Genomic DNA, 20,872 nt, shown 5'->3' with positions numbered 1-20,872 from the left:
GACGGAAAAAAATGTAGCTGCTTTACCTCTTCTTTTTAGAATGAGTTTGAAATTTGTGCTTTTCGCACGAAAAAATTCAAATTACGTTTCCCAGATCACGAATGAATAGATAAAATGACGTGACGTGACAGTCTCAACATATATCTCCGTGAGAATGGGTTGATCATTTATTGTTTACCTACACCTGCTCCACGTTTGTCGATATGCCTATGTGCCAAATACTCCGACCACTAAATTTGCAGTCAGCAAATCACACGTCACATCACTAACAATTACTGATTGAAAGCTGACTGTCTTACATTTGACATTTACATAAATTTTCGGCGTACAAGTTTTGTATATATAATCTTATTTATGTAGGTCTAAGGATGCCAAAGCAGTAAGGGTCAAGCAGGACTGGGCCCTACCTAGAAAGAATTGTCTGCTCGTCTTGAATCGCTGTGATTTTGCTGCCATCTAAACCATGCAATTCATCAAGCGTAAAATCAAACAATTTGTGCCGTTTAATGACATGAAAAGAGATGTTTAATAATTATTTAGCTGGTTAGTTAGTCAGTTTGTTCGTTTTTTATTCAGTTGTATTGTCCTCAGGGGGGAATTATTTTCCACAAAACTTTACATCAGAGAGAAACCAGCAATGCACTTCCCACACATCATCACACACACACAAACAGACAAAAAATGTAGCTCACAAGGACAACTTACAACAGACATATCATCACACAACACCTGGACAGTAACAATACATAAAGCATAACACAGCAGCGCAAAATAGTGACATCCCGAAACACCATAAGAACAAAAGACCATGTGCACTAGTTCCCTTTGCAAGTCCCCGTGTTTAGGGTTGCTATGGCTACGGGGCCCAGGTTTGGGCCAAAACTGGCCTTTTGGGGCTTCAGGATCCCGTACCTTGGCCGATAGGGCAGTACGATGAGGCAATGTATGCGTCGGCCTTACAGTTGAGCTCTGAGAGGTTGGGAATGGGGAGACCTGTTATCTTGGCAGCAGTGTTGTTTCTGTCATGGGTTTCACTCGGTTTGAAAATTTTAAAGAAACAGGGGGATAAGTAGACCAGGTGGGGTGGACAATACTAGATTATATTACATAGACTGAATTAGATCGTGGTAAAGTTGCAAATGGGGTCCATTCATCACACATGGGAGATGCAGTCAAACAGCCTAGAAACCAAAATAAAAAAAATGTTATTCTAGATGTTATTCATTCAAATGTTTATTTGTATATTTCGATATGTTTGCTCGCATAATAGATACACCCAACATAACAGTTATTTTCTTCTGTTCTTTGTGTGTGTGTGTGTGTGTGTGTGTGTGTGTGTGTGTGTGTGTGTGTGTGTGTGTGTGTGTGTGTGTGTGTGTGTGTGTGTGTGTGTGTGTGTGTGTGTTTGTGTGTGTAGTCTAGGAGGATGGAGGACCAAAGATGTTGGATGCCAGATACGGATGAAGGTCCTAACCCGGTTTCTGACAGAAAAGAGGAAGAGGGCTAGAGACACAAACACACACACACAAACACACACACACACATATGCAAACACACAAGCACAAACACACACACACACACACACACACACACACACACACACACACACACACACACACACACACACACACACCATCATCCAAAACTAAGGTAATCCTTTATGACAGTGATATTTTGTCGAACTTCATTCAATTTAGTTGTGGTGGTTAATGTAGTAAAAAACATATGGTTCCAATCTTGCCAGCAGCCAAGTTGCTTTGGCTATCTTGACCTTAGAATAAATGCAGTCTGCTACAGTAAAGCTATTGTTTTGCTCTGTTACATAATCACAAACATAAAGGTTCACTCAGGCCCCGTCCACACGAAGCCGAAACGGGCAAAACCGTTAAGGTGCGGCCACACCAGATGCGTATCTCGCGTACTTTTTACGCGAGATACGCGCGTATAATGTTGCTTGACCATTTTGTGTCAAAAATGGTCGCATACGCGCAATACGCGCAATACGCGCTATACCTGTCCCTGAGTGACTTCCACCTCCTGTCCACTGACAAGAACATATATACATATTAAGTTGTGTAACCTGACAAGCGGGACAGTCTGTTGTAGTAGTATCACTTAATATTACTGCTAACTGGTGCTACCGCTAACCGGCGCTAACTTTTTTCATAGTAGAACACAACCGATAGCTGAAGCCAAGCAAAATACACACACACATTATTCACTGATCTTACCAGGAACGCCAATATCCTCTGCCACGTCGACCCACGCCCTCTCTGTTTTGTTCCTGTCCCTGTACGACACCATCGTGGTGTCGTACAGGACAGGACGGCCGCACACGGCGACGATGATATTTTGATCCACCTCAATTTCTGTTCGTGTATTGTCTGTAGTGTTGATCAGCAGAGAAATAGTCCGCCAAGACGTTGAGGTTGCTTAGTAACCAGAGACTCTGTCCATGCAAGTGAACGGAGCGTTCCCTCTTCGTCATAACTATCAAACCAAACATCCTTCACATTCACCGAGCGAACATTATGAAAGTAAAATGCACATTTCTCGCTAGAAATGTTTCCATAAAAGTATTTAATGGCGTAACTATGTTACTATTTCCACACAGAATAAAGAAAGATGTCGGCCGTATGCTTCTGTCCAAGCTCACTACTCTCTGCCAGTGACGTCGGGTCAAGCTCAACGTTGATTGGGCAATACGGCTAATCGTCATGCGTATGAGTGTAAAAAGTTCAATTTTTTGAACTCTTGAAATGTACGCGATATACGCACTTTACGCGCGTATAGCGCGTACATATACGCGCCTCATACGCGCAATACGTGCGTACAATGTTGCTTATACGCATATTACGCGTAATACGCGCGTAAACCAATGGTTCCCTATGGAAAAAATGGCGATTTCATACGCGAAGTACGCGAAATACGCGTCTGGTGTGGCCGCACTTTCGATCTATCCGGTTTCGAAGTATCTCCGTAAAGACGAAGCCAAGCGAAACCGGATAGATCTGTAGAAACGCTGTAGTAAACATTCCAGGCCCATAAGGGGCGCTGCTTCTGGTACACAAATCCAGAAGAAGAAGAGGCGAGCATGCGCATAAAGGCTGCCCCCCGAACCACTAACAACACAAACAAACAGCTCTTCTACGATGGCGAACTAGATTCTCAATAAATAATGGCTTAGCAACCCAACAAGGGACATGATATGCTGCAGAACGATTACAAGCTTGCAGTCCGCCATCATCTTTTTTGTTGTGATTTCTGAGACTCCGCGGGCTTAAGAGCCATTGGCTAGGAGGTCGAGGGGTGGGGCGATGACGTCATGGTTTGCGGTTTCAGTCGGTTTCAGGCGTCCACACGAAACCAAAACGAAACCGGATAGATTTGAAACCACCTCCGAGGGTGGTTTCAGAAGTTTGCGGTTTCGGTCAGCGGATTCGCCGGCTTCGTGTGGACGGAAGGCCGAACCGTACAAGACCTTTGCGGTTTCGCCATGAAATCGGCTTCGTGTGGACGGGGCCTCAGTGTGTATTGGGGCAATATATGTTATTAATTATACTGTATGAAAATAATGAGTATAGTTCATCCCTCTACTGCTACTGGCCTAAGGGGTGACACATGTGACACAGCTCAAACTAAAAGGTTTCAAAGCTATTCAAGCTATATACCCAGGAGTATCAAATGCTTCATGTCACCAATGCCTGCTATACACTCTAATAATGCATGTCTCCATGTCTTTTCTACCTGAGGCTTCTCATTGGGAAAATTTTACTTTTGGTTTGGATTTAAATATTTCTATCATACATGCTTGAATTAGCCGTACAGCAACCTAACACACAGGCATGTACCTTAGGCCTTCAACAAAGTGTCCATTGCACTCAGCTGCTGAATATGGTGGTGCTCATTGAATATGCTTGTTGTTAAAAGAACAATGAAAATGGCTGGTGGTGTTAGAGACTCCGCCCCTTCAGACCCTCAGACCTTTCTGAAGTTCCTCAGACCTTTCTGAAGAACTTCAGACCTTCGTGGAGATCCTCAGACCTGCCTTGAGACCCTCATGCCTGCCTGGAGACCCTCAGATCTTCCTCGAGACCCTCAGACCTTTCTTAAGACCCTCAGACCTTCTTGGAGACCCACAGACCTGCCTGGATCCAGTGAGAGAAGAACAACATGAGAGATGAGCCCCCCCCCCCAACTTGTCCCCCCAAGATAAGCAGGAAAGGACAAGTGCTGTACTGCTCTCTTTTTAAATAACATAATTCTTATTTGATTTAGTATGGTGCATACGTTTACTTTAAAACAGCTTAATTTAAATAAGCTAAATAATGCATGTCAAGGTAACAGGCTCATTATTTTCGGTTTCCATAAACTTAAACTCCATGCATATTTCTGATAAACAATGCACAGCCGACTTTACAAGTGGCGGGTGGTTATTGCCGTAGAGAGACTTCTTGAATTGCCTGAGTTTATCCATTAGGCTTCCTTCCTTCAGGCAGCCTCTCTTTTCCTGGCAGGTGCACACACACCATAAAGCCTACAGCCATGGACTGCTCCCTGTTGACTGCCTCTTCCACTGAATGACATGTTGGTCTAATGGCGGCCTGTGAAGAGACATCGACTTGAAACATGACTTAACCTGATTTGGGGAGCTTGTTAACGCAAAACGACACATTAGGCCTACTGTTTGATGATTGGAACATTGTAGATTTATCTTCACAATTTCACTTGAAACATGATGTTGTTGGAGAAGTCATTGTCATTTTCTTTAATTCTATGGTCAATAAATGTGAATTATCTGTTATAAATAACAAATGTAATTTAAAAAGTGACAAAATACACTAAAGGTTGACATCAAATAAGATATGTTATGAATTTTTGTGTATACATTTTTGTAACTTTGAAAGAATTGATTTTGCTAGTAGGCAATATAGCAGCTACATAGGGAGTTCTTAAGAGATTTGCAAATTGCAAGTGAATATTCCAAGTTGCAAAATTAAGCAATTATCTAGATTGATATTGCTAGACCAATTTTCCAATATCTGCAAGAGGATTAATTATTAAATAATTAATATTTTAGTCACGGTGACCTATTAACAAACTCGTGGACAGAATACATTAACAATTTTTTGAATGACAACTTGCATGAATGAATGCCGTGGCGAAGTCACGAGATCGAAAAATATGTATGGGTTTCAATGGAGAAAAATTAATTATCTTCTGGTCCCAGTCTTTATATGCCCCGGATTACACATATGTTGTTTGTGGATTTAAATGATAGTTTTTCATGGCAAGTGTTTGACCGTTTATTGTGCAACTATGTGCCGTCACGCTCCCTGCGACTGGCGTGGACAAGAGCGACGATATCCCAATCGGCATAACTGAAACTCTCCACATGCCCTAATTTATAATGATTTTCACCTCTTTCGATGCTTTTATCCTTCCCTTGGAAAAAACCTAACATTATCAACTTCTTCACGAAAATGTTAAGTTGTCTTTGCATGAAAAATTATCATTTAAATCCACAAACAACATATGTGTAATCCGGGGCATATAAAGACTGGGACCAGAAAATAATTACTTTCTCTCCATTGAAACCCATTCATATTTTTCGATCTCATCGGTCCCATGGTGTGGGGGGGGGGGGGGGGGGGGGGTGAACGCACTTCCTTGTTGTTATTTCACTGCGCTAATTTGCGCAGAGAATGCGTTTGCTTTTACGCACCTTATAGACGTCATCCACGCGTCACACCACGTAGCAACAGCTGTTCCCATGTAGTCGCACCGCTATTAATGATATTCAAGCCGAACACACATTGTCCTCCGTAAAATTCGCCGTTCAACGATACGAATGGCAGGGGGTTTTCGGCTCGGCGTGGTGGTCCTGTGCTTCCTAACGTGCGGTGCGGCGGCGGGGACCGCTCGCCTCTACACCGAGGATGACCCGCTGGTCCTCCTGGGCAGCGGCAGCCTGAAGCGGTCCGTGAGCAGCAACTCCTCCTCGGCCTGGCTGGTCCAGTTCTACTCCTCCTGGTGTGGACACTGCATCCAGTTCTCCTCTACGTGGAAGGCGTTAGCCCACGACGTCCAAGGTGGGTTGTGTTATTGTGTTCCGTCAAAACAAGCCTTCTTTAACCCCATTGAGAAGCTAGATGTAAGCTCTTAAAACACACACACACACGTTTTCCATGGGAGCTAATGTTATGCGTGTAATCAGCTAGCATCCACATTATCTTTACACGTTATATTTACAACGACTTATTCTTTCATCTTAGACTTAGATCAGACTTAGACCACATCAGATGACCGTAGCTGGCGTGCTTTGGAGATGAGCTAGCTTCTCCTGTTCACCAGATAGATAATGTAGTTATTTAGACAATAAGAGGCATCATTAACATTCCCCAGGGCTGTAACGATTACACGTAGCTTATCATCAATATGTAAGTTATCAGTTAGTTAGTCAGCACCATCACCTGTTACAGACTTAGATCCATATCAGATGTCCGTAGCTGGTGTGCTTTGGAGAAGAGCTAACTTCTTGGGTTCACCAGAGACATAATGTAGTTATATAGACAATAAGAGGCATTATTTTGACATTTTTAATTAATCTTGAACAGCTGGTAGACTGGCCCTCTCAGATAGTTTTTCTTTATTGTATTTGTGTTATTTCAGAATAAAGTGAATGTCGTTCTATTGTGTGCAGGATATGTTGCAATTTAATGTAACGTTACACAATATCAGTATTCTGCTGTGCAGTGTCAGTTTCTTGACCTGTTGAGCGAACCTGTTGAAGAGCTTTTTTTATCACTGAGACAGTCCCCAATAAGCACACCTGGAGGTAAATGTGGACACAAATAATTTAAGGGAGCTGGTTGTCAGTACAACAGCTGTGTTACAGAACCTGTACTGTGCAGGAAACAATATAGTTTGTGTGGGTTGGAGTGGTTTTACAATCACGGACTGACTCCCATTTCCACAGTAATGCAAGAGGACTATTAATCAATACTGTCCAATAGCAACATGGAAGGGAAACCAATAGTGCACAATATAATATAGTGTATCTTATCCTGATCCCAGGAGCATTTGGCGCACCATTACCAGGTTTAACACTTTTCCCAACAGACTGGGACACCATTATTCATATTGCTGTGGTGGACTGCGCCCAGGATGACAACTTTGACATCTGCAAGGAATATGGAGTAAGCTTCTACCCTACCTTCAGAGTAAGTAATTGTAGTTTACTTCACCTTTCTGTAACGCCTTCTAAATATGTATAGTGTTCACATCTACCCTACTTTCAGAGTATGTAAAAATAGGGAATGTGTACGACTCTCGAAGGATGCTCTATATAAAAGACAATGCTCCATCCATTTATATTTAGCATGTATTGATACCCTAGCATCAGAGTGTGTGTTATAAATGTCCTCTTCTACCGTCATGTATAGCATGGAGTTATGCTGCTTGGATGTGAGTGTTGGTTGTTGTTAAATAACCGACTATGTCTGAACCTTCTCTGCAGTACTTTGGAGCACATGCATCCCCTGCTGACTTGGGAAAGACGTATAGAGGTGAAATTTCCTTCCTCATCTAACTACTCAAGAAATCATTGTTAAAGTGTAATTCCGGTGAAAATTGAGCCCAGGGTCTTTGTTTTGACATGTAAACCCATCAAATAAGCAGATATGCAGATACTTTTTTCATTGAAAATCGAGTATAGAGTTTGCCCGGCGCAATGTTTGTCCTCCATGTTATTGGCTAGTGGCTATGGGCATCCACAAACCTGTCCTTAAAACACCCCTAATCGTTCGTTTTCAGAAATGTGAAATTCATCGAGTGGTTAGTGGTGTTCGTTGATGTTCCTAATCAAGTATCGTAGCGAAATACAGTTTATGTTGTGTTTTATTTGGCATTTTGTAAATCCATTGAAACCGAACCAGAAACGGAAAGGGTGGCCGGTTGTAGTCTTTTCGCTCGGTTCTCTGTATCAACACTAGGGCTAGAACCGAGCGACAAGACAAAATGCCAAATAAAACACGACAGAAACTGTATTTCGCTACGATACTTGATTAGGAACATCAGCGAACACCACTAACCACTCGATGAGTTTACATTTTCTGAAAACTAACGTTTAGGGTTGTTTTAAGGACAGGTTTGTGAATGCCCATAGCCAGCCATTGTGAAATCGCCAGGGGCGATTCGAAATTAGCCAAATACCCGAGACAGGACCAATATTCAACATTTCGGTGTTAACCACTCTATTTCATCCTAGACAAACCAGAAAGAGGGCTCAATGTTCAAAATACCGGAATTGTCCTTTAACCAAACTAAGCTTTGCATGTTCGTCTGGCCATCGGCCGGTCTGTCCTATTCGTCTGCTTCGTCTAGGTGCTGATAGAGGGGTGCAGACATTGAGAGAGTTGATGATCAATTTCCTCCAGAACCACACCAGGCTTGGGAAGCCCGACCACTGTCCACCGTTGGAACCCTTCAAGTAAGACCCGCTCACACCAGCACCACGACACAAACCCTCTGGAGTATCCCAAGAGAAGTGCACGATACGCAACACGCTGCGATGCCAGCAGCCCTCAGTCTCACATAGGCGGTATCTTGGAGACAAATAGAAATTGGGTAAAGCTTGCATGTTTTTACCTGATGTGTTATATTTCAAAGAAGAAAAGCTTATTCTAGAACAAAGCACAGTTATAAATAAATGGTAATGTTGCGGCATGTTGTGCTGTTTTCCTCTTGGAAATCAAACAAAGTTTGATCACAGTTAGTTTCTTAATTCTTTATTTTCTTACTTATTTGGCTGCGTCACTTCGGTTGGCCGTTATGAGTATTCAAATTCAAATCAGTGAAACAGACGTTTATAAACAACGATACACCATTAATTAAACAATAACGGCTGTACTGCAGACACTGCAACACGCCACCAACAAGACATCTAAACAAACACCCAAAACAAAACCACCACATCAGTCCACTAAAAATACATCAACACCGCACACCATGCCATGAGCTTAAATAACCCCTTTACTTGTAAAATACTAGCAGTTAACAAGATTGCAACAATAAAGAGCACCCCTTCAAAATCTTCGTCCCGGAAATTATGTTACAACTCTGGCATTGGCCACCGCGTGTCTAATGGTACAGTGACATGGTAATGCTTCGAGAATCAGTTGATGAACATTAAATTAGGTAACAATTTTGTTTCAGCAAGTGTGTGTGTGTGTGTGTGTGTGTGTGTGTGTGTGTGTGTGTGTGTGTGTGTGTGTGTGTGTGTGTGTGTGTGTGTGTGTGTGTGTGTGTGTGTGTGTGTGTGTGTGTGTGTTATGTTATTCAGTTTGGTAAATCCCACGTTGTGTAACAACCTGGCTGATGGAACATGGCAGGACTACGTTAATATGCTTGTGAGACAGGTTGTTATTAAGATCTCCTCTATTTACTGGATGTACTAATAGGGTTACGTCTACGTTCCATTGAAATCTCATGTCGGTTCCGGGCATTAGTCAGAGGCCTATATTTCTCCGGTCTGATCATTTCTGTTTCCAGGAACACAACAATGGTACAAGCTAAACTTTACATTTTAAGATGGACTCTGCAACAATAATGACCCTTATATTTGAATGATTCTCAAGTGGCCATGGTGTAAGCGGGATGAGACTTTATCTTTTTCTTGTCTGTCTGTGCTTCTGTCTGTAGTCTGGGCGACCTGCTTCCTCTCTTGGGTCAAAAGTCAGCCCACTACACTGCCATTATCATTGAGCATCCAACTTCGTACGTAGGACGAGAGGTAACACATCCACTCCCACATGCACATGTGATACTTGATACTTGATTATGAATGTAGCTTGCAAATCTGAAAACACATACACATTATAAATATTACCCACGGATGAAAAGAAATCCATAGCAAAACACACTCACCGTCAACACACTTGATGGGTCATCAAAAGGAAAAGCTACAACACTTGTCATCCTGTCCGTATGTACAGTACTCTTTACCCTTCTATTTATCCGCAGGTAATACTGGACCTGTCGAAGTACACTGGGATTGTAGTGAGAAGAGCTTTGTCTACAGACACCCCCCTAGTGGATAAACTGAAGATCACAGCCTTCCCATCAGCCTACTTGCTACATCCCAATGGAACACACACCCACCTGCACTTGTGAGCACACACACACACACACACACACACACACACACACACACACACACACACACACACACACCAGTGCTATTTCAGTAGACCCAATACAATACCTGTTCGCTCATCTAGGTATATGCAGCTGCGTTTCTTCTTCACGTCCTTCCTGAGAGGGTTGCAAGGAGTTCAGCGCAGACAGACTGAGGACCACAGCGCCCCCAACCACATGGGGGCGCTGTCTGAGCATCACAGCACTGATCCCTGGAGGGAGTTTGACAGGTGAGACTTGAGCACATCCTCATCATACTGTCCAGAGAGTCTGGTAGAATCAGGCCCGCTCCAGTCTGTGTTTGTTAGATTTGTGCTGTTATTAGTCCAGGAAATGCATTGTCTTTAAATGCTTCTCTCTCTGTTTAATCTATCCGTGTCTTCCTGTCCGTCTGCCGTCTGTCCATCCATCTGTCTGTTGGTCTCTCCAGCTCCAAAGTGTACATGGCTGACTTGGAGTCCGCCCTGCACTACCTGCTGAGAGTTGAGCTGGCTACCCACAATACTCTGGGAGGGGAGGAGCTCAAGACATTCAAAAGCGTTGTGACAGTGATTGCTAAGGTACCCTCCATCCTTTGTGTGCGTCAAACACTTTTGTTCAATTTGTGCCTGGGTTGTTTAATGTGTGTGTGTGTGTGTGTGTGTGTGTGTGTGTGTGTGTGTGTGTGTGTGTGTGTGTGTGTGTGTGTGTGTGTGTGTGTGTGTGTGTGTGTGTGTGTGTGTGTGTGTGTGTGTGTGTGTGTGTGAAGCTGTATCCAGGGAGGGCCTCTGTGCAGAAGGTGATGGAGAACCTACTGGATTGGCTGGTGAGGTTACCACTGGAGAGCATCCCATACCAGGCCATCCTAGACCTGGTGGACGACAAGATGAGGGTCAGTAGTGACAAGCCCTTTACCTTCTAACTTCCGGGGAAACACGCAAAAACAGTCATCCAGTAGAGACGTCATTTATTTTATTTTTATGATTTTCAATAGCGAGGTATTTTACGGCATGTAGTTTATGTAGTTGACTACATGGCTCTCTCTGGACAACACACGGACTGCCCCCCTTCCCTATGCTGATTCTGAACATGACCATGTGTGGCAGAAGGAAGGGTTGTGTTGGTTTTTCCAACGAGAATAAATACTCTAATGTCCGAAATACCAAAAATTGAAGAGAATTTAAGAGTTTTTTTGTTTTTCTATTCATTGAGATGTTGAACTGTCTGTGATAGTCTCCACCAATATGCACCAATGGTAAGTCAGTTCATGCTGTATTATACAGTCTGTGGTAAGTCAGTTGAAGCTGTGTTATATACAGTCTGTAAGTCAGTTGAGGCTTTATTATATACAGTCTGTAAGTCAGTTGAGGCTGTGTTATATACAGTCTGTGGTAAGTCAGTTGAAGCTGTATTATAAACAGTCTGTGGTAAGTCAGTTGAAGCTGTGTTATATACAGTCTGTAAGTCAGTTGAAGCTGTGTTATATACAGTCTGTAAGTCAGTTGAGGCTTTATTATATACAGTCTGTAAGTCAGTTGAAGCTGTATTATATACAGTCTGTGGTAAGTCAGTTGTAGCTGTATTATATACAGTCTTGGTGTGGTACACCCACACTAGAGCTCCAATGGCCACATAATTCTTTACCTGCTTTTAACTGTTAGTCCCTAGTGGGACACACTTCTATACACCAATTTGAATCCTTTGGAAACATTTAGAAAAAGCAGACATCTCCGGTTGAATAAAAAATTATTTAAATGAGGCTTTTGGTTAGTGAAAGGTACTCTGTAATTGGCCTGTTGTGTAGCAATATGGGCCTGACGAAGGCTCTATAGAGAGGAGGGCTACTGTCTGACCATATTCCTTGGCCGGAAAACACCGCTAGACACAAGGGACTCATAGCAGGGACCCGTCTTCAGTTCCAAACATCACATCGCCCTAATTACGAGCGTGAATAACTGTTGAATATCCAATATCTTTCTAATAAAATAAAATAAAAAACACTTTCAACCCTTAAGCTATCTGATGGGGGGGACATACCATACACCTATAATGTGTATTGTTACGTTATATAGTTTCAACATGCCTTCAAAATGCTTATACAATTATTGTTGGTATGATTGTTGACCATGGTTGGTAGCGTAACATTATCCCCTGTAAACGACCCCATATAACATTATCTACAGCTGTAAACGACCCCATATAACATTATCTACAGCTGTAAACTACCCCATATAACATTATCTACAGCTGTAAACGACCCCACATAACATTATCTACAGCTGTAAACGACCCCATATAACATTATCTACAGCTGTAAACTAGCCCATATAACATTATCTACAGCTGTAAACTAGCCCATATAACATTATCTACAGCTGTAAACTAGCCCACATAACATTATCTACAGCTGTAAACTAGCCCATATAACATTATCTACAGCTGTAAACTAGCCAATATAACATTATCTACAGCTGTAAACTAGCCCATATAACATTATCTACAGCTGTAAACAAGCCCACATTACATTATCTACAGCTGTAAACTAGCCCACATAACATTATCTACAGCTGTAAACTAGCCCACATAACATTATTTACAGCTGTGAATAGGAGGTAGATAAGGCTAGGGCTAAGACGCTTGTACAATCTTGACTTGAAAAATGATCTTGCTCATTGCGTTTAATTGTGCAATGAAGTATGCAATTGGCTCAGTCAATATGAGCATTACAGAAACTCAGGAACTCAGAAATTACTGCTTACTCTGCTTTTGAATTTAAACTGGGCAGAAATGGATACCAATTACGTTTTGTGTTTTGCAGTTAGCTGCTGATATGAGAATGAAACCCTTTTGAAGTGGTGACTGCTGAATTAAAAACAAATCGGCTGGCTTTTTGAAGCCAACATTATGTATGAGTTTGTCCTTTGAGCAAAGACCCTTGGTGTGGCACCTACTGTCACGCCTCACGTTGAGGTTTGAATGAGGATATTCTTTTAACTAGCGTTCCTCTACTGTCTCCCCAGATCTCCAGTCTGTCCCTGGGGGCGGAGGTTCGCTGGGTTGGTTGCCAGGGCAGCAGGCCAGGGCTCCGAGGCTACCCCTGCTCTCTGTGGACATTGTTCCACATGCTAACGGTGCAGTACGATGCTAGCCCAAAGCTGCTGGCCAGTACAGGTACACACACGCACACGCGCACGCGCACACACACACACACACACACACACACACACACACACACACACACACACACACACACACACACACACACACACACACACTGTGCATTGGTGATATTGTGGTCACACAAACCACCGGTTTGAAAACATCAAGCATCTGTGATGGAAGGGGTGGCTTCCTGTATGTTTTCTACAAATCATGCTTGTATAATTTTTCTGTCCTCTACTGCTGTAGGGGTGATAGCATGAGTAGTAGCACACCTGCAGAGATCTCCATCTGAAGGCTCCAGCTCTTCACCAGAGAATTCCTTTCCCGCCACAACACAAAACAACAAGAAGGCTTTCTGGGCACTTCAGGCTGTTTTTAGTGGATATGTTTGTTGTAATTATGAAACACGTATTGCGTGGTACTGTGTCCCAGCTCTAGAGGGTGATCCCGCGGCCGTCCTGAACGCCATGCGGGGCTACATCGGGACGTTCTTCGGCTGTGAGCAGTGTGGCCGTCACTTTGAGGAGATGGCCGCCCAGTCCCTGGACCAGGTCAAGACCACGGAGGATGCCGTGATCTGGCTCTGGTCCAAACACAACCAGGTCAACAGCAGACTGGCCGGTACGCACACAAACTACCACACACACACACACACACACACACGCACAGACCCACACGTGCACACACACAAAATCTCAAAAACATAACATAAGGCATTTCTACACTGACATTTTAGGGTGTTTCAAGCCGCGACAATACCGGCCAAGCCGGTATTGTCGCGGCTTGAAACACCCTAAAATGTCACTGTATTGCCTGTGTAAAACCGAGGGGGTATATTCCGTCTTCGTCACGGAGCTGGCTTTCTTGGTTCGTTGGAGTAGGCGGGACTACGCAAGGAGAGTAGACCACTTCAGAATCGTTTGCAAAGTTTTTTTAGTTTTTTTTATTCAAGCCAATTGTATGCAAGAATGACTTGCTGCAAACGCGATTAAATATTTACAAGGGCAAAAACGCCACCATATTTTTTTTATTTTGCTGACCACATCTTTTTTATCTCCAGTTAGAACTACTCATGTTGATATTGCTGCGTTGTCTCTGTTGTAGAGAAAACCTAGCAACACCTCTACCCTGGTGGTCCCACCCCTGCTACCATGAAGCCGTCTAATCGCATCTACATGAATGTCAAACCCCCAATATGTCTAGGGTTCGAGAGGGGAAATTGGGGTGCAAAATCAGGCCGGTATATTACCGCGGCCAGTGTGAACACGCGGACCATGCCGGGAAAAGGGCGGGCATTTTTGTCAGTGTAAAAACGACTATAGACTCATACAGCAGCTCCCACACTGGTTGTATCACCCTCTCCACTAAGCACAAGGCAGGTTTCTTATGCCGCTTTTCCACTGCATGGTACCAGCTCGACACGACTCGACACGACTCGACTCAGCTCGCATTTTTTGCGTTTCCACCGCGGTACCATGGTATCTGGTACCTGAAGTGGCTGCTTTTTCTAGTACCTACTCGCTCTAGGTTCCAAGCGAGCTGAGCCGATGCTAAAAGGTGACGTCGGCAGACGGCCGGCGACTGATTGGCCAGAGAGTGTGACGAAGTCACGAGAGCGACATGGCAACCATGCTGGTAACATCCATAGCAGCGCCGCAGCCAACATGTTCCACTTCTCCAACTTCTTCAACATGCCAGCTAATAATAGTAATGCGATCGATGTCCTCCATTGTTGTTATGTGGGTTCTGTCCATGTGTGGGTTGCGTATGTGTTGTTTGCGTCGCGTACACAAATACGTCACTGCCCTTTCGCGCAGCCGACCCCGCCCACGTCCAGGAGGTACTATTTGCGGTGGAAAAGCACCCGTGCTGCTACCGTGTCGAGTCGTGTCGTGTCGAGTCGTGTCGAGTCGAGCTACATGTGCGGTGGAAAAGCGGCATTAGATGCTTTTACTGATTGGCTCCAGGAGGAAGCCACTAAGATCGATCACAGCCAATCCCTATTGCATTGTTCTGTCCCGCAGGTTTCTTGTTAATGTTTGGCCACTCTTTAAAATAACTGCTTGTAGTTCATTAAAGGTGAGAGCTAAGAGCTCACATTTGGGCGGAATTTGTTAGAAAGGCCACAGCCATCCGATATCTATTAGTGAGTGAAATGCTCTGTGGGAACGTCTGTTTTGGTCGACTGCGCGCCTACCTCTGTATGATACTATTTATATTTAGACCACCCTCGCCTCATTGCTTACCCATCAGGGCATCTCTTCCTTGATTGGTTCCTTGATTGATTATTTGAAGTGGTTGGTTGGGCAGTTTGAAGCGGTGATTATGACTGGATTGGTTTATTTGTTAAAAGATGTGAAACAGCGTAACGTGTGAAATATATTTCCGAGTAAAAAACAAAACAAAAGGTCATCTTTTGTGGTGGGACTAAATATAAAAAGGCTGTGTAATGTCATCCACTCTGACTTTGTGACGTAATCACAAAAACTGAGCTGACAGAGATAAAACATTTTTTTTTTTTATTGGTTGTAATGTCTTTACCGAGAACCAAACACCCTGTTTGAGCAAGTAGTCGTTTTTAAGTATAGATTTGAGCTCATATATACATTCTAACCTATGATTTCAAACCTTTTTGCATGTTGGTTCAGATTTGGACCGGGATCCATCCACAGCACTACGTGTATCCCACTCCATCCCTTTCCTTCCAACATAAGTCATGATGGGGTTCCCTTTAACATGCGTGTCTTGCAGGTTCCCTCAGTGACGACCCGGTGTTCCCCAAATCGCCCTGGCCCAGCCCCGCCCTCTGCCCCGCCTGCCACCAGGAGAAGGAGGGCGTCCACACGTGGAACGAGGAGCAGGTCCTGGCCTTCCTCAGACAACACTACGGAGCCGGCAACCTCTCTCCTCGCTACCTCCCCGAGCCTCGACGCCACCTGCCCACCCCCCCTCTGGCGCCTCCCCAGGCCCCCCAGGCCCCCCAGAAACCCCAGGGCGCAGTCCAGGCCCTGCAGCAGCAGCAGCAGCAGCAGCAGCAGCAGCAGCAGCCGCCCACCCCCAGGGCGACGGCGGTGGTGCTGAGCGGTGGGGGAGCCCAGGGGGCCCAGGTCCGGCTCCACTCCGGGTCCGGAGGGTGGATCCTGGGCTTCACCAGCGTTGACATGAGCCTGTGTCTGGTCCTGTACGTCTGCTCCTGCCTGATGCTCATGCTGCTCTTCTTCTTCTTCAAGATCCGCTCGAGACGCTGGAAGCTCAAGAACGGCCGGCTCCACGTGTAACCCGGACCGGACTTTGGGGTCGGTTGAAACCCAGATCGGACATGGTTTTTGGTATATATATTTCTTGGGACAGGAGGATGAGGTTTCTTTAGTAATGCATCGACGCCCTCCACAGAACTCTCGGGACTGCGTTTGGTTTACTTCACCGCACCACACGCGTCATCCAAGCAGACGTTGTCACAGATCTCCGGGGGTCAGTGGACACGACAACAGGGAGAATCCACATGGAGACTTTTGAAACACCATTTAGTTGACGGAGCTTTATGTGCGTTGGACTGTGGGCCGAGGCGAAGGGTCTCGGTTGTGTTGAACTAAAGTGGAACTTTTTCTTGAGAGGAGAATAAACTGCCATCCACTTCACACGCCTTATTGTTTTTAGATGAGCCGTATTCAGTTGGCAGGCTGACCAGGGACCAGCTCACAATGTGCCATAGATTGATAAAACACAACCGCTAACTGGCTACAAAGTGCAAAGTCTTCTTTCTGTCGGCATTGCAGCTTTTTGTTAGGTATCACAGCAGGGTTCATATAACTTGAATCAAATGATGATTGATCCCATTATGTTCCTAATTCTTATTCTTACATTCTGTATAGGATCACGTCAAACAGGATTTGTAAACCTCAATATAGCTGTTTTCAAGGGAAGCTAACAGAAAATATACAGAAGATAAAAACACTACAGAATAGCTCTATAGAACTGACTGTATTTTGTATTGCATAGAACCAGATCAGAGCCATTTAGTTTACAAAAGTCTCAGTTTTTGTATCGTTTTACATTTCGGGCAAGTCCAGCAACCGATCATGAGATGAAATGGTCGTTCTCCTTAGATCTTCTATCTAACCAGGACCACAGTCAGTTCTATAGCTCTTGAACAAGTATTATTCAACCTCTGCTTTGCTGACTTTTTAAATTTACTTTACAGTAATCCAGCATGTAGTTGTTTTCATAGAAACCCTCGGTGAAGCAGGTATTTGTGCAAATGGTCTTATTTTCCAAAAATATCTGAGTCAGTCCTTTTGAACAGAGTCAACCTATTTCAGGATCGTGTTTTTTTTTGTTTTTGTTATCAACTTGAAATGTGTTTGTTTGACGGTTTGAGGTTTGAAGAGCCTCCATGATACCTTTCTATAAATTAACTGGAGTTTATTTTTGAGTGTAAGCATAGAAACCTGCTAAATATTAACTAAAGTGCATTTGTATGACAACGTCTTAATGATCTTAAGTTTTCTTAGTTTTTCCTTCTGTAATCAGTTGAGTGTAGATTTGTAAATGAATGTTTTGTTATCTAAATAAATGTGTGAACTCATGTTTTTATATTTTTATGGATTAAAGAATATGCTTTGAAACCCATCCCCAAAGGTTCAGAAAGTTACCAGTTACCAATTGACAAAATAGGATTGGAAAATATTTGATATAAGAAATCTGCATTATACTGAATTTAGTCAAGTTATTTTTTTTTTATGAGTGGAACATCAGAAAAGAGTTCTATATAATATACCCTTTTAATTAATTAATCTAGCCTCAATGACCTGTCATGTTTACAGTTGTGGTTAAAGGGAACATTTAGGGTCAAATATAATGAGGATTCTACACCCAACTGAACGCTAGGTTAACTACATAATTTCAATCACCTACACAATAACTATAGTAAACAAAATGTCGACACCCCAATACTGGTGTAGCTACACCCCAACTGTGCTCATCTGTAGGATAGATCCACCCTGGGAAACCAATGCCTTAATTCAGGTGAACTCAAGGTTAGGTGCACCCTGTCCAACACTAGTGTACCTGCACCCCAACACTAGGTTACCTACCCTTTAATACTAGGTTGCCTGCACACTAACCCTGTCCAACACTAGGGTACCTTCACCCTAACCCTGTTCAACGGTACACGCACCCTAACCCTAGCCCCTCAATTAAAAAATGTTGGTTAATATCTCAAGTATGATGGCAGTTGTGCGCAAGTCTTGGGGGGATAGGGCGTTTCACTTGCTTAGGAAACATTTATTTTGACAAATCAACTTCCAGGAGACAGGGATCTGTAAGCAGCAAATTGGCTGTAAGCAGTAAAAATAAGGTTTTCAATCAACACCTCATGGACCAGCCACTAAACATTTTTAAATCACCTTGTGAAAGCTTCTTCCACTCTCTTAAATGAGTTTCCTTCAGTAGAATATCTCTAACTCAACAGAAATCAACATGTAACTCATCCCCTTGCAGTTTCTGGTTTTCGGCCCAAGGTCTAAGATGACCTTCCCTCTCAACTTGTTCAACACCAGGGTACTTTTACACCCTAACCCTGTCCAACCCTAGAGTACCTTTGACCCTAATCCTGTTGAACATTAAGTATGTGGGCCTACAACCCAATTTATGTCATAACAAGGTTGCCTACACCCTAACTTGGGTCAATACTGGGGTAACTAGACCTATAGTTTCAGTACACTATGGTATGAATGCCCTAATTCAGATCAATATATGGGTATCCACACCTTAATACTAGCCAGCACAATGGATCAATCAGGACAAATATCGTACTGGGTGATCAAACCATCGTAGACTTCTCTCCTGGCTTTACTCATATAAAGGTTACCAATATCATTTATCATCTAGTTCCTTTTACCGATTAGATTCATGCATTTTAAAAATTCATGGTTTTCACTTGACGTTCCATCCTTAGTAACAAGGCTTTCTTCTGCAGCCTGCCAGTTCTTTGTACCGTGTCTGTTTAGCCAAAAATTGCCGGATAGGTGTTGTTCAATCGGATGCACTAACCGACGAGGAGACAATACTTGGTTTTGCTCCATCTGAGAAAGGAAACACAGAGAGGAGCAGAGTGGGGATTTGTGCTGTTAGACTTGCCGTACCATGGGGAGGTCAAAGACGGGCGAACCTTCAAAGAACACCCATCCCTGCAGCAAACATTTCATCAAAGGTAGGTAAACAATGAATATTTCAGGTATTGTATTTTGAGTCTTCATATCTTTATGTTATCGTTCTGACATAGTATTCGTGTATATACTAATGAGGATGGATCACATGGGCCCGAAACACTTGCACTTTGTTCACATACTTAGTATTTGTTCTTTTGTGAGGCGATCTAAATATTGTGGCATATTCAGACAGAAGATTGACAGGTCTGCATGATGTTGCAACTTTGTTTTCCCCTCCAGCTCTCTGCGGACCAGACAACAATGAATAACAGTTCTGTTTTGAGAAATAACATCTTGTATTGGCGATTCACTGATATTTTGTCCACAAAATCGACACTGACCAACACACGTTGATTCCTAAAGACTGTAGGGCTGTATTGTTTACATATTATGCAGGCACGCACATGCTTAATGCTTTTCGGCAGAATCAGTTCAAGGTAGTAATTCTGCCAAATGATATTGATAATGGATGTTTAAGTGAATCCAGGAGAGACGGCTGCCAGGGTTTCATCTCCCAGACTGGTATTGTTCCTTAAGGCTTGGGTAGGCATTTGGAGAAAGCAGCTAGTGTAAGTTAGACGTCCCGCTCCCCCTTCAGCCATCCCTCCAAAGCCACTCCACCAAAACACATGACAACACATCTCTCTCGCTGTAGCGATAGGTCTGCCTGGCCCTGTGGAAGACTCCAGTCATGCGCAGTGAGGGTACTGGCAGAATGCGAGAAAGTAGCCGGGTAGGTGGACAGACAGGTTGGCTATCCAATCATTTCATTCGGGCTGAATGAAATGATTGGATAGCATCATTCTTTGACGTGATCGTGCTGTCATCAGGCTTTATTCTTTGCTGTCTGGATGTCAGCATGATTTTCAACAAATATGACAAAAAACCTTCGAAAAGAAATTGCCTACCCTAGCTTTAAGTGAAAATGTTTACTTTCAGGTCTAACGAGTTTACTGAGGTATTTTTCAAATAAATACAAAATTATTTCCTGAATTGGCATTGCAATACATCTATTGAAACATCTATAAGAATATCCTCCAAATTACAATGAGGAGTTAAGCTGGTCCTGTTCCAGATAACCAAGGGCATCCTTTCCAGTGACAGAGCAAAGTGACCAACACAGGGAGATAACCAAGGAAGAGTGGGATGAAGAATAGGGGGGGATTACTTTACTGTGCTATGGCATTTCAGTTCACTATGTCTCACATCTGACCAAACTTCTGATTCATAGTCTTTCATGTTTGTATCATGTAATGTATACCAATGAAGAGCTTATTTTATTGTTTTGTTGTTTTTGTTATTTCAAACCTTGTTGTGTTGGATAC

The 20,872-nt window shown here is 43.4% G+C and overlaps 2 protein-coding genes across 2 annotated transcripts in view; both read left to right on the top strand.

Moving 5' to 3' along the window:
• LOC132460081 (G-protein-signaling modulator 1-like) overlaps positions 1-1,645 on the top strand; it is a 4,310-nt gene extending 2,665 nt beyond the window's left edge. Inside the window, exon 4 of the mRNA XM_060055102.1 lies at positions 1,418-1,645. Coding sequence (XP_059911085.1) covers positions 1,418-1,507 — 90 coding nt within the window. The 3' untranslated portion in view covers positions 1,508-1,645. The remainder of the gene's footprint in view (positions 1-1,417) is intronic.
• A 4,070-nt stretch (positions 1,646-5,715) lies between these two features.
• qsox2 (quiescin Q6 sulfhydryl oxidase 2) lies at positions 5,716-17,923 on the top strand. The gene is made up of 12 exons (XM_060055101.1): positions 5,716-6,092; positions 7,123-7,223; positions 7,520-7,568; positions 8,386-8,491; positions 9,703-9,793; positions 10,024-10,169; positions 10,281-10,427; positions 10,628-10,757; positions 10,946-11,068; positions 13,197-13,347; positions 13,771-13,959; positions 16,090-17,923. The coding sequence occupies exons 1-12, from the start codon at positions 5,852-5,854 to the stop codon at positions 16,614-16,616; spliced, it is 2,001 nt and encodes a 666-aa protein (XP_059911084.1). The 5' UTR covers positions 5,716-5,851; the 3' UTR covers positions 16,617-17,923.
• The last annotated feature ends 2,949 nt before the right edge of the window (positions 17,924-20,872 follow it).

Source organism: Gadus macrocephalus, chromosome 6 (genome assembly GCF_031168955.1).
Source record: "Gadus macrocephalus chromosome 6, ASM3116895v1".
Taxonomy (NCBI): Eukaryota; Metazoa; Chordata; class Actinopteri; order Gadiformes; family Gadidae; genus Gadus; species Gadus macrocephalus.
Note: the sequence above shows the minus strand (reverse complement) of the source record. Positions and strands in the feature narration are given on the sequence as shown.

Coding starts and splice junctions, on each gene's coding strand:
- qsox2 (XM_060055101.1), top strand. CDS start 5,852: ATGGCAGGGGGTTTTCGGCTCGGCGTGGTGGTCCTGTGCTTCCTAACG. Junction 10,758..10,945: donor TTGTGACAGTGATTGCTAAG/GTACCCTCCATC, acceptor GTGTGTGTGAAG/CTGTATCCAGGGAGGGCCTC. Junction 11,069..13,196: donor TGGTGGACGACAAGATGAGG/GTCAGTAGTGAC, acceptor CTGTCTCCCCAG/ATCTCCAGTCTGTCCCTGGG.